This window comes from Etheostoma cragini, chromosome 3 (genome assembly GCF_013103735.1).
Source record: "Etheostoma cragini isolate CJK2018 chromosome 3, CSU_Ecrag_1.0, whole genome shotgun sequence".
NCBI classification, from domain to species: Eukaryota; Metazoa; Chordata; class Actinopteri; order Perciformes; family Percidae; genus Etheostoma; species Etheostoma cragini.
Genome location: NC_048409.1, coordinates 24,570,276 through 24,584,449, shown reverse-complemented (window position 1 = coordinate 24,584,449; position 14,174 = coordinate 24,570,276). Strand labels below are relative to the sequence as shown.

Here is a 14,174-nt window from a genome sequence, read left to right as displayed (position 1 = left end):
ACAGATGACTTGATTTAGGAGTGTGTTATGTAAGGTGGTGATGTAGTGTTTTCACTATTAGATCCTCTGAAGGTGTTGTTAAATACCAAATCCATGATGACTAATCAATCAGTAGCTCCTCTTTTATATATAGCATTTTGTTTGTCAGCATTCACATTGTTTTTTGACAATCAAAATCTTAATCACTCTTTTTTTTCTTATTAACGATGATGGAAGAGAAAAATGGTGGGAATGTACAGTATGTCACAGGTTGTGAGCACTTACTGTAAGGAAGAAAAGAAAAAGAACAAAAAAGGGTGCTGGTGGTAGTGTGTGAATGGTTACATTCAGTTAAAACTAGAAGGACACTCTGAGAGCGCAGATGCTCTATTTCACATTGTTAATGCAGTGTGAATTACCCCTGTCGGCAACTCATTTTTGGATTATTCTAACACCACTTGAATGCAGCAATATCTTACAACATCACTCTGAAAGTGATCCTTGTCTAAAAGTCACAACTGCTTCAAGTCGTTCACTGCCAGTTCCTCACACTCTTTACACACTGAGTCACACACACTCACTCACTCACTCACTCCACGCTCGGCCTTGTCACCGTGCTATCACAATGTCCTTTACCTTTCCATCCCGTGGAAAAAAAGAATAGCGTTGCTACGGAGACAGAGCCGGGACGTTGTTTCATCGCTGTGACGTCTGCCAGGCTGGCCAAAGGATCAGCCAATTGCGAGTGGACATGCAGGCGTTATTAAAAGCAAAGCTGCTATTTTTGGGACTGGCCGTGGCATTACTCAGCAGAGTGCGGCAAAGTCAGACTCACACATTCCAATTGTGTGGTGTAGATGCTATGTGTGTCTGTTATAAAATAATAATATTTAAGGTGACCAGAGAGGATTGTTCTAGCATCCTGTAAAACCTGGAGTAATCCGAGATTTCTTGAAGCTCTTGAAAAGGAAGTGTGTGTGTATATGCTACATGAACTTGACTAGTGAAGTGCTCTATTCCCTACAGTGGAATTTACAGAAAAGAGGATTTAGATAAGCCATAGTTAATTAAACTGTAGATTTCCCCCCTCCACTCGCTGTACTGACTCTCTTTCTCCTGAATAAGAAACAGATGGCTGAGGTTTTCTGTCTAATGAAGGCAGGATCTCTGTTCTTCCGGCCATCACTCCGTCCGGCTGTCTGACCGACTCACATGCCCCAAAAGGCTCTGTCCGACCTGTATGGGCCCAAGAACAACAATACACGCAGCACGCTGCCAGATTTTTGAATGGGGTTTGATGGGATGTTCAAGGTGACAAAGACGTTCACATAATAAAGGAAATAAGCCAAGTTATCCATCTGAGCTAATGCGTTCAACCTACTGTAGTCGAAGGTAATAAATTAAAAGCACAGAGGCTACGTAACGTAATCTGAACCAGCGTTAACTAAGACGGCAACTCTCATGGATAGGATGGATATGGATAGATGGATCACAGAAAATTGTCTATTTACTCTGCACTCGCCCTATAGACTGACTGGCCCTCCACTCTACAAAACCTTAAATAGTTTCAGCTTATTCTGTGCAAATGATGTGTTTTGGTTCTGTCTCAGGACTTCCGTTAACCAGCAGGCAGCTGTTTTTGGCAAAGACAAGCTCTGATAAACCCACTGTACACCACCTGCTCTGCACCAAACAGCAGACAGACCAAGTTAGCAACCAGCTGGAGAACATAGTGGAGCATTTAGCCTCTAAAGGGACAGATTACTGTATTCACCTCAGGAGTTAGTTGAGACCAAAAAATACTTAAAATGAGTAAAAATGAGTTTAGAGTGAAATTGTGTTTTTGGTTTCGCATTGGTCAAGTGGGCAGAAAGGCAGAAAGGCAGAAATACAATTCCAACAATTAAAATGTTGCTCTGTGGCTGTGGGATGTGTATGGGAAGTGTTTGCTAAAATGTTCATCATAACACCTAAACAAAGAGTTGAAATTTCAACGTTGTGTTTATAGCTTGTTTGGCTGCTCCCAAGTGCTCCTAATAAATTATTGGAGATATAAAAAGTTGGTCACTAACAAATTAATGCACCTTTTAAAAAAGTTTAACACAAAAAAGACTGCAGCTTTAAAAAGTTGATCAAAAAAAACTGACTTGCATTTTTCACTGCTTTCTGACATTTTCTAGCCCTGTCAATTTATCAAAAAAATGACTGGCATGAATCAGTAATAAAAATCATTATATTCAAGGCTACTAGGACTGGACAAAATATCCATAGTATGTCCATATCGTGATATGAAAATAGATATAAATAGATTTGGGTCAGCGAGGTCATTGTGGTCATTCGTGTGTATAAATGAATCTGTGTGTGGTTGTCAGGTCACATCCAGGGTGTGGTGAGGCCGCTGGCCCCAAGACTCAGTGTGTATGAGCTGTCTCCAGCCTCTCCAGCACGTTTTATAGACGCCATTTACATTGTAGTCAAATGTTCATAAATGATTCCTTTGTTTAGTTCAAAGATTTGTCTCACACTAAGGTAACCACCACTTTTTTTTACAGCGTTAAATGCCCCTTTCTCCTAATTAGGGCGTTAAAACTCTTCCTTTAAAGAAACATCTCTCCTTTATCTTTACACACTCTGTTTGATTTGGTAAGTGAAATGATGAGGATTCAGACCGTTTTCATGGTGTCCCTGATACATAGTAGTCTCAGTGAATGTGCTCTAGCTTCACCACAGGTGAGGGTAACAAGGGGGATGTGTGGGTAAGATAGATTTCAACTGCCAGTGAGATCAGATGACTGATAATAGGCTGCCGGCCCTGCAGAGTTGCTCTCTGCCTCGAAAGTACAATCTCCGGTTACCACACTGTTAGTTTCTTCGCTTGGCCACTAGTCAGCTTGTTTTTATACAGTACGTACAATTGAAGCTGGCCAAATCTTATTTTTGCTGCTGTATAATGTATTATGACACCACAATTATTAAGTAAGGATTAGAGTCCAACTTTTAAAAAAGCTTTTGAATTATCACAATTACAAAGAAACGTGTCATCATCAATGTGACATTTCGTTTGAAGAGGCAAGATGTTGGTTCAGTGATGCACGTGAATGGAATGATAACAAAGAATAACATTTTTGGCCTAGCTTGTGTTTTCTAAAACATAATTGTCTGCTGCGTCTGCTCCTTCGTCGAGGGCACAAGTGCATTCCTTATCCACCCCCATGTTTCTTTGTTAGTTCTTCCTCTAGCTACTTAATTATATAACCACTCAACTTATGTAATGCAATTTAACTGCAGCTTGTGATGACATAAGTTCTGCAAAGCATTTTGTACCATTTGATGATGTTGAAATCCTGATAATATGATTTGCCGTCTGAGCAAAAATATCGGATGGTTTATTGCCCTAAGAATTTGAAAAAACAAAAGCCAGGGTGTAGAAAATCCTTAAGGTGCGTACACTTATTCTGTGGTATCTACTGTTGTTGATCAGATCTCAGATTCCATTTGGGAGTGATTACCAAGAGAGGAACCGACTGTGAGATAACAAAAACAAGTTCCTCTCTAAAGAAAACACTCACCAAGAAAGGACATGCACATTCAAATGCAAGTGTAGATGGAGCACATCTTTGTCACATGTCTGAGTTTAGCAGATTCTTCACTTTGGCAGTGTTGGAAAACAGCTGTACATTGCAATCTTGGGTGGAAAGAGAACAACCAGTGGGTTCAGGAGACATCTTTCTAACAAAGAACTGCATTTTCAAGTGTTTGAATGATGGGGTTTTGAGTCATTCTTCCTCTTGCAATAATCATAAATATAGTTAGTTATTTGTTCAAGATTGTATGCATTACAAGTTGTTAAGTGGGGGAAATGCATCACCAAAACTTGTCAAATACACACACCATTTCATCTAAATGTTGTTTCTTTTGTCTTTCAGAATTCAAAGAGTGCCCAAGGTCTTGTGGGACTCAAGAACCTCGGAAACACTGTAAGTACTGCAGCCGCATATAAGTCTAAGAACATCGGTGTAGAACACCATGCAATATTGACATGTTATTCTTCACACGCTAAAATCCCATCATCCATCACTCCTCCATATCTGGAGGAGTCCTCATAAGAGTGGTGGTCCAGCAGAGTATCTAAATATCTACCAGGCAACAGGCAGAAGGAGGGCTCCTAAAATAGACAACGCGTGCTGTGGTGTGTGTTGCTGTCAGTGTGTGTGTGTGTGTGTGTGGGGGGGGGGGGGGGGGGGGGGGGGGGGGGGGGGGGGGGGGGGGGGGGGGGGGGGGGGGGGGATTTGAAGGCAGCAACAGGGTGTGTGAGCTGAATGTGTGACTTTGACTTCATGATTTTGTCTGTGTGTGTGTGTGTGTGTGTGTGTGTGTGTGTGTGTGTGTGTGTGTGTAGTAACCTAATCAGAGAGCTTTGAACTATGGACCAGGAAGGACTCGCTCTCTCTGTCTCTGTCACCAAACCGCACGCGTGTCTGATGTGGACACGTGGTGGGAGCAGTATATACACAGTGCTTTCTGTCTTTGACAACACGTCTGCGTGTGTGTGCTGTGTGATTATGCAAGGATTCACTTTGTCTTGGAAGCATTTGAAAAAATGAATGAATAAATTTCCAGATTAATAAAACATAGTTTATGTGCACCAGAGTTATGAAATGATTTTCAGGATTAATATACAGTCTTAGAGGTATAGCAGAAATGTATACTATGTGAACTAAAGGATGTTGTCGGTTAGCATATATCACATGACTGCAGACCAGAATTGTTGTAAGTCTGGGATCTATACAGGAATATTGATGGTTATTAGATATAAAAACCCCAGGTGTAAATTTATATATTGCACATCTGTCCATCCAAAAATCCCCCTCCGAGGATGGTCAGAGCCATTTATTAATACACAAACAACAAGAAACAACACTCATTCTCTCTCTCATGCTTTAAGTTACATTAGAAGATCAATAGATCAATTCCACAGACCCCCTCTGAGAGTGGGTCCTCTGAGAGTGGGTCTGGGGAAGGTTCATTCACAGTTCATTTCCAAAGGTGCGTCACCAACGGACACCGCTCAAATGCCTCTGGGCCCAATTGGATAGTGCTTCAACCAATCAGGTCGACAATCCGGGTGACGTAGCAGCATCAGCAGCATCAACGGGTTGATGCGCTTTGGTGGGCGTCATGTTGAATGTCAACAAAAAGCAAGCAATATTTTAATTTTATGCATATTCACACTTGTCAACGGTATACAGTATCAAAACTCTGTCTAATGAGAAAACATACAAACTCATATACAATTACAGATTTCAATACACAACAACATAACCATTAACTGTTGGTTTTTCAGATGAAATTTAAAGTATCCATAAACTATATGTCACAAAGAAATAATGGCTGGCTCAACAGTTGTGATTGGTGCCTCGATTTGGAAAAATTGGAAATAGGCTTGACTTGCTCTTGGCCAGATTGACTTGCTGAACAAATCTCTAATTTGCCAGAAGTTTGGTAATCCTATACATAAAAAACTGAGATTTACATTGTTTATTTGAAGTCATTGCAAGGATTTTTTTCATTTCTTTCCAGCAAAAAAGACTCATCAATGAATGGAACTTGGTGTTATTTTATCTATATGGGACTCAAACCTTTGTGATGTTTTATTTTTTTTATTTCAGTGTTTCATGAACAGTATCCTGCAGTGTCTCAGCAACACACACAGCCTGCGAGAGTACTGCCTGCACAATTCACACCGCAGAGACCTTAACAACAACAGCCGTACCAACACAGCCCTCATGGAAGGTGAGAGTCGTGCCACACAGGCCCCCTAGAGTCCAGTACAAACACTTTTCACACCTGCTCAAAAGTAACATTTCCGCTTCACTTCTGGATTAGATTTGCATCTTTTAGAACTCCTATTAGGAGAACAGGCAGACTGGTTCTTCTTTTGTAGGCCTGGAAAGGCACTGACAAGTTTTTTCTTAAATGTACAATATCTGACAGAGAAAAGCCAAGTGCATTTTACATCCCAGTGTGTGAGTAACTTGAGTGTTTCTGTTCTGGTAGAATTTGCCAAGCTGATACAGACCATGTGGACGTCATGCAGCAGTGAGGCAGTCAGCCCGTCTGAATTCAAAACTCAGATCCAGAGATATGCTCCCAGATTTGTGGGATACAAGTAAGCTTTGTTACACTCTTTGCTCGAACCTTTATAAGCTGTCGTACATCTATTAGGAGCACTTAGCATTGCCTCTGTCTGATAATAATATGATTGCAAGAGTAAAAGTCTGCATATGTCTAGCTCAGCTGCTCCCAGGCTGTGGAATGCTCTACCTGACAACCTGAGGACGCCCCAGACTTTAGATGCTTTTAAAAACGGCCTTAAGACCCCCCTTTTCAACAGAGCTTTTGGCTGATTCCTTCCCCCTTTCCATGTCCTTTTGTTGTTGTTTCCTTTAGTTTTAATACTTTTTTCTCCCTAGCATTTCTATGTAGCACTTTGAGATTTTCTTAAATGTACGGTGCGTTACAAAGGAAATGTATTATGATTATTATAACTACAGTGACATCAGCTGATATTTGTACTCTGGACTGACTTTTTCTATGTCTTGCAGCCAACAGGATGCTCAGGAGTTCCTGCGTTTCCTCCTGGACGGCCTGCACAACGAAGTCAACAGGGTCACTGTCAGGCCGAGAGGCACTGTAGAGGATTTTGACCACCTGCCGTAAGTTGTCTGTCTGACAGACAATGTGTATGCCTGCAGTGACACAGGGAACTGGGGGAACTGTTTCATGATACCAGCATTGCTGGAGATCTGGTGGAAATATTTTAGTATGTATTGAATTGGAAATTAGACATTTTTGTGGTGCAGTGAAAGACACCGAGGAGTAGAGTTAGACACCTCTTTGAAGCCTTGTTTATGTCATGTATAGCATACTGTATGTTAACATAGGCAACATCAATCATTAGGGCTTCATCATTAAGCTTTAATTTAAGGCTGTGTGCTACAGCTCACCTCCTGTGTTGAGTTGTTGCCTCTCTGGGGCACAGATGAGCTTAATGCTCCAATTCTTTTAGGATATAATTATCACTTATCTAACCACGGCACGGAGTTCAGTATTAGCTTCAAAACAGGTCCACTCTGCCTAAATATTAAAAGCAATTCTAATACATAATTATTTCTAGTTTGAAAATGTGTCTCAGGGTAGAAACTGTTTTTGAAAAGTCTCCTTTTTTGTCCCTTATTCCTATATTCTGCCACCTATAATAAAGAAGGTCATGTCCCTAAATAGTTACTGTTTTCTGATATGACCCATTACATTATCAACCATTTTACTCAATCAGAACAGTTGAGTGTTATGAGCAGAATGTCTCCGCCTGTCTGGGCCATCTTCTCAGTCAGTATTCTAACAGTCTAATATCTTATCTGTGCACCATGTTCAGGGATGAAGAGAAAGGGAAGAAGATGTGGAGTAAATATCTAGAGAGAGAAGACAGTAAAATAGTAGGTAAGTAAAAATATACCAAGATATTTACTTTACATATCGAACTTGTGTCTAGCATGGAAATGGCATGGCATCTACAGGTTAGATTACACAAAGATGACATTAAAATGATCAGCATAAAGAAAAACAGAATACTGTAGCAACAGATATTTTTCTTAATATTTTCCATGCCAAATGTGTTGATGCACTGAGCAGCTTCATGTTTTTTTTTTCATGTCATCTATTTTGCTCCTCCAGACGTGTTTGTCGGCCAGCTGAAGAGCTCTCTAACCTGCAGCCACTGTGGTTTCTGCTCCACTGTCTTTGACCCCTTTTGGGATCTCTCTCTACCTATCGCAAAGGTTAGGAAACACACGCACACGCACAGGCACACACACACACACACACACACACACACACACACACACACACAAAGATGTAACATAGACAGGTAGAGGTTTGGAAGCCTTACATAACACTAGTCCCAGAAGGTGAACAGACCCACATGTCAGCACAATCAGTAGATCAGAAGTGACTTTCTTACTGTGTGGTTTTGTAAACATGTACTTCATATTGTCATAATGATTTGCAGCAGTAAGAAATGTCTACCCACAGCGCTAAACATGAGCACTTTGGTTTCCTCCCTGTCTGTGCTTTGTGCTTTGTGTGTGTGTGTGTGTGTGTGTGTGTGTGTGTGTGTGTGTGTGTGTGTGTGTGTGTGTGTGTGTGTGTGTGTGTGTGTGTGTGTGTGTGTGTGTGTGTGTGTGTGTGTGTGTGTGTGTGTGTGTGTGCGTGCGTGCGTGTGTGTGTGTGTGTGTGGTTGCTGACGTGCATGCTAATGTGAATGCATCTATGTTTGTGCTCAGAAGGGCTATGGTGAGGTGAGTTTGATGGATTGCATGCGGCTCTTCACCAAAGAAGACGTTCTCGACGGGGACGAGAAGCCGGTAAGAACCAACAGAAGGTCCATCCTTCCTCTGGGGTGGAAGCTACCTAAGCACATTAACTCAAGTACTGTACTTAAGTACAATTTTAGTAATAAAGACGTTAGAATCAGCCCCACCTTGACCAGCTGGAGCATTAAAGTAATGTACATATGAATGCCTCAATAATTATAATACAGTAATATAATAAACATGATTCTGAATTGGTTCCTTCTGCATTCCTAGTACTTTTACTTTTGGTACTTTAAGTGTATTTTGATGCTAATACCTTTTTACTCTTACTGCAGTAAAGTTTAGAATGAAGTACTTTTACTTGTACTAGTATTTTTACAATGTGGTATTGCTATTTTTACTTAAAGAAATGCTCAAAATGATGATTTGTATATTAATTACTTACTATGTGTGCCGCGAGGAAACATTTTTGTACCATGTTTCCACGGGGAACAGATTTTAAAAAACAGAAAAGTCTTGATGCATTGAATCAATAGTGGACTGCGTTAGACAACACAGTCTGTCTTTATTTTGGTTTAACACTCAGTTCCGCTTTAGAGGTGTACAGTAAACGTCAACAAGTAGCTATATCCATATCATTTTAGAGTCATGATTTTATTCAAGCGTTGTCAGTAGATGTAGGTCTGTGTGCTTCATATTTTACTGGATTCAAAAGGTGTGTTTGTAAACAGCAAGTGAATAAACTGTGTTTCTTCTCCACAGACGTGTTACAGGTGTAAAGCCAGGAGGAGATGCACTAAGAAGTTCACACTACAGAAGTTCCCCAAGATCTTAGTGCTGCGTATCCTTTTCCTCTAGACATTATTTTCTGATACGGATGTACTATATTCAACATATGCAGTGAGCCTATAGCTAGGAAAGCACATGACTGTGTCAGTGGGATAATGTGTATGGATTATGGCAACACTGGAGAGTCATTAATATTTTGCATTTGTTCATAAGAATGTTTAATCACTATTACATTGGTCAGAGCTATAAGTAATTAAAAATGTGTAATATAAATTTTGGCAATTTCACATCCCATACAGATCAATGTAGAATAAAAGGAGGGGGGTGACTGTTTGTATGGTGGCTCCTTTGACCTGCTGCTTTGACCATGTAAAAGCACTCTGGTCACAGTAAAGAAACTCTGCCATGTGTTTGACGGCCAGTGAAGTACACCTGACTGTAGTGAGCACTCACATCCACCAATGAACAGATGGTGATCGATTGAACTTTGAAGTAGCAGTAGGATGAGTGAAGATATCTGAGGACTAACAAACTTTGTACCCAGTTGTTCAGTGTCGGCTGAATGTATTAAAAGGAACATAGAGAGCAGTTGTTTCTTGACTCCCCCTCCTGTCCAGACCTGAAACGCTTCTCTGAAGCACGCAGAACCAGCAAACTGTCCACCTTTGTTAACTTCCCCATGAAGGATCTTGACCTGCGGGAATTTGCCTCCGAAAACAGCAGTAAGTACTGGTTCCAAGAACCAGGTCAGTTTTACAAAGCTTTGGATAATGAAGATGAACTCTAGAAGAAAGTAGTAAAGTATCGTAGTTTGCCTTGATGTCAGTGTTGATGTTGCATAGTTTAAAAGCTGTTCCAGGGTCTTTCCTCTACCTTGACAATATTATAATTTTGTAGAATATATAAAATAGTTGATTTTCATTCATCCCAGCAGACATCAAATCAAAAATCAAATACATAGTGCAGCAGTGCGAATAAACATAATAAAAATAATGCTTGAGAAACTTTGAAAGGTTGGGGTGTTAAACAAAGAACGAGTAACTGCGGGTTTAACGTTTGTTTTTGCTTCTGTCTTGCTTTAGTAAATGCAGTGTACAACCTGTATGCAGTGTCCAACCACTCAGGCACCACTATGGGCGGTCACTACACAGCCTACTGTCGCAATCCCAACTCGGGAGAATGGTACACATTTAATGACTCCAGGTAGGTTAATGCACCCATCATCATCATCAGTTTATTCATGTATTTTACTATATTAATGTATAATCACCAAATATAAATAGATAAACACATGTAAGGGCATGGATAACCATTTAAAACTCAACTGAAATCTGAGTAAAATAACACAAAATGTGCTACCTTTTTTCTAAATTGAGACTTGATTAATGCTCATGTCTAGATGGACCAGCGGCCTTCATCACACTAATACAAAGTAATAAATTGTGTTGCTAATAAAACAGCATGTTTCTAAGTTAATTAAAATTATTAAATTGTTACTCATAAAATAAATTATAGGATACATTTAACGTAAAGGACAATGTATTGCAGAGCTCTTATTAATACACATTAGTTACATAGGCGAGGGATACATGATTTACAATAATTCTTTTACAGTTTGTTATAAGTTACCATGACCACATTGCGGTTCAAAAGATAACCCAGTCAAACCACAGTGATCCAGACAGTAGTTGAGCATTAACAGGAGGAATGATGTCAGAAGGTGGAGCTTTATCTTGGCTTCCTCGTGAGCGTCCAGTTGGTCCCTGTGGCCCCTCATTCTTGCTGAACCAGATATAGGTCACTTGCTACTGTCATATCCAAACATAACATCGACGCAGAACTTCAGGACATCGGCGTACAGAGTGTGGCTTTCTTCACATGACTACACACATACTCATGTGTCGCTTTGTGTGTTTCAGCTACTGCAGCTGCCATTGGAAGCTCAACATGCGTAATTTGTAACATGTGTTCACGGCATATTAGTTTTATTAATAGCTATTAAAGATTATTTTTGGGGGGCATTTTTAGGGATTTGTTGACAGGACAGCTGAAGATTGTCCCGAGTAATGAAAATGCGATAGGGGGCCCAAGGCTGTCAGTCCCTGTTTTCCAGTAATGCGGGCCCCTGATTGGTCCGGGCCTGTAAGCAACTGCATACCCTGCTTACCGATAGTTATGCGTCTGAATCACCCAATTCTCATTGGCTACCTGCCAATTGCAAATTCACCCGTATTTGGCAGGTGTTCAGGTGTTAATTACAGGCCCTGGTCAAGGAGTAAACCTCTATATAATTTGGATGGGCACCTGGTAGGATCTCGGTCTTAATGACTCTCTCAAGGATGTAATAGCTTCTGCAACACCTTTAGAAAAACACTTTCTTTTATTATTATGGAAAGAAACATACCTACCAACCTCTACTCTAGGTCTGGGGGATGTTATATATCATCTGTCATTAGAGAGAATTATACATGCTACCAGAGGCAGTGTAGGCAAAGTCTACACGATGACTAGACTGTCTTAGAAAGAATGGACACTAGCAAAGTTTCAACGCTAAAGTGCTGTCTTCTCTTGTAAAATTATTGTTATATAGATTCGATCATTTAATATCTTTTTCATTATATGTATATGTTATTGTTGATTTTCTTCTTTTTTACTATTATTATTATTAGTAGTATTTGTTTTCATCTGCATTTAAATAAATCTCACAGACCTCTAAGTTTGAGGTGCAATAATGTTGGGTCTCCATTGGAATGGGGTTGTATATGTTGTTAAAAGAAAAAGATACAGGTATCATTTATAAAGGTGTAGTAGTATTATAATATAAGAAAGAAGTTTAATTTGCAGTGATATTCCAAGGTATGATTGATGTCTAACATCACATGTAGTATACTGATACAGTATACTGATAATTAGAAGATGACGACGATATACTGGATTGATCCCCAGGGGGAAAATTACATTTTTTTCTCTCTGTTGATATATTACTCATATTAGGATGTAGTATACATTGATTGTGTAGAATTCATATGTATATGGGTTTGGGGCATGCCGACTGGCTCACATGACAACATTATAGTATCTGTCTCACACAAAAGGATGATGGGAACCCTGATGTCAAAAACCTAAACCTAAACGATGAGTTTCTTTGTCTTGGCCATAACTCCTGTTTCTCACACTGCAACCTTTCTACCCTCTCTTTCTTTCAAGAGTAACGCCAATGTCCTCCAGCCAAGTGCGCAGCAGCGACGCCTACGTATTGTTCTACGAGCTGGTTTCCTCCTCGCGGATGTGAAGCCTTTTGTCGGACGGTGGGCCACAGCTCCACTCTGAATGACGGACAGATAGATGGAAAATAAAAGTGTTGGTGGAGCCAGGCCCATTTTGGACTTGTATTTGGACTTATCACAAACACACACACACACACACACACACACACACACACACACACACACACAAAGAAGGCTGCTTCACTCCACAGAGAGAGCTGGAATAAGGAACACTGGAAACCACATAGAACCTGATCAACCAGCCCTGCTTTCTCCTTCTCTCTGTCTTTACTCTCGTGTCTTGGTCATTCTGGGAGGAGATGTATACTGTGTGTGTGTGTGTGTGTGTGTGTGTGTGTGTGTGTGTGTGTGTTTGTGTGAGTGAGTATGCAAGGCTGACACAGGGCAATAATCCCATCTGACCGACCAACCGGTGAATCTGTCCCTCTCTATGCACTGCAAACCGAACTGTCATCCTGACTGCGCCTTCGCTTCTTTTTTCCGACTCTTGTTTGCCTCAATCCATTAAAACTCACTTTTAGCAATTTTAACCTTTTTTCTGCTTTAAATTTATATTGTTTTTTTTTAATGTTTTTTTTTTGGGTTGTTAACCCCAGCAGCAAAATGAGCATCATCATCAGCACCACCACAGAGGACCGTGGATAAATCGTGCTTAGAATGTGACTTTAACAGGACTAGCGCTTGCAGTCCACCGGCCTGCTTGGTGTCCGTTACCTTCCCTTCCACTGCACTGCAACACTCCCATGTCTGTTAGCATCTTCTTCACTCTCTTTCTTTCTCCTACGGTGGTTGGGGAGCTGGTGGCACTGTGAGCATTACATGTTTCAGAGGACAACCCTTTAACTTGTGTTTTGATGAATTTGTTTCTCCCACGTGTGGCTGCTACTGATGTTTTCAAAGTGCTGTGAATGGATGAACGGACAGTCCTGTAAGAATCTGCGAAGGATTAATAATGTAGACGACAATAACGGTAACAATCCTCATCGTCGGTATGAGGTCTTTTCTTCCTCTCTTGTTTCATGCCATTGAACAACATGGAAAGAATGTTTTAAAGAAGAAAAAGAACACTATATCTGTATATTTTTATATCCTAATGCAATACAGAGAATGTACTATTCAATGGTGCTGAAAATGACCCATTACTGTCTTCAGTTGGTTTATTTCACAGGTTTCAAGAGAGAAAAAAAAGTTATTATTTATGCTTACAGGTGATAATGTGATGAGTCACACTTTTTAACAGTGGCAGTCAAACACATGAGTGTGTGTATATATATATATATATATATATATATATATATATATATATATATATATATGTATATGTATATGTATATGTGAATAAAAGTTAACAAAACAGTGGTTTTACCCTGAGTGTTGGTCTCATTTTAGCTTTTGTGATGTAGGAACTGCAAACATTGCTCAGACATGGTTACTGTAACAGATAAGTGCATTCACAGGAAGGAGGGCTCAAAAGAGAAAAACGGTGATTGGAAGAAAAGAAAAAACTGGAATACTTAGGTCAGTGGTTCCAACCCTGGGGGTCAGGACCACCACACTGACACAAAAACCCAGCAAAATCTGAGCAGTCTTGAGTCTTGAGTCTTGAGTACTTTTTTATTCCTTATGTTGTATGAGTGGCCGTCAGGTTTCTCATGCCCCATTTAATACTCAATACTGTTTGCAATGCTACTGCAATTGGGAATTAGACTGCTCACATGCATATGATATTAATAATTATGACTTTCTA

General features: G+C 40.2%; 1 protein-coding gene across 5 annotated transcripts in view; it reads left to right on the top strand.

The window, feature by feature from the left end:
* usp2a (ubiquitin specific peptidase 2a) overlaps positions 1–13,562 on the top strand; it is a 41,161-nt gene extending 27,599 nt beyond the window's left edge. For 3 of the 5 annotated variants that reach the window (XM_034866721.1, XM_034866720.1, XM_034866723.1), the window contains 11 exons: positions 3,906–3,956; positions 5,649–5,772; positions 6,037–6,148; positions 6,585–6,695; positions 7,415–7,479; positions 7,714–7,817; positions 8,322–8,402; positions 9,114–9,192; positions 9,758–9,862; positions 10,223–10,343; positions 12,348–13,562. In XM_034866721.1, the coding sequence (XP_034722612.1) occupies positions 3,906–3,956; positions 5,649–5,772; positions 6,037–6,148; positions 6,585–6,695; positions 7,415–7,479; positions 7,714–7,817; positions 8,322–8,402; positions 9,114–9,192; positions 9,758–9,862; positions 10,223–10,343; positions 12,348–12,432 (1,038 nt within the window). In that variant the 3' untranslated portion in view covers positions 12,433–13,562. The remainder of the gene's footprint in view (positions 1–3,905; positions 3,957–5,648; positions 5,773–6,036; positions 6,149–6,584; positions 6,696–7,414; positions 7,480–7,713; positions 7,818–8,321; positions 8,403–9,113; positions 9,193–9,757; positions 9,863–10,222; positions 10,344–12,347) is intronic. The other 2 variants (XM_034866722.1, XM_034866724.1) reach the window with 1 other exon arrangement.
* Positions 13,563–14,174: the final 612 nt, after the last annotated feature.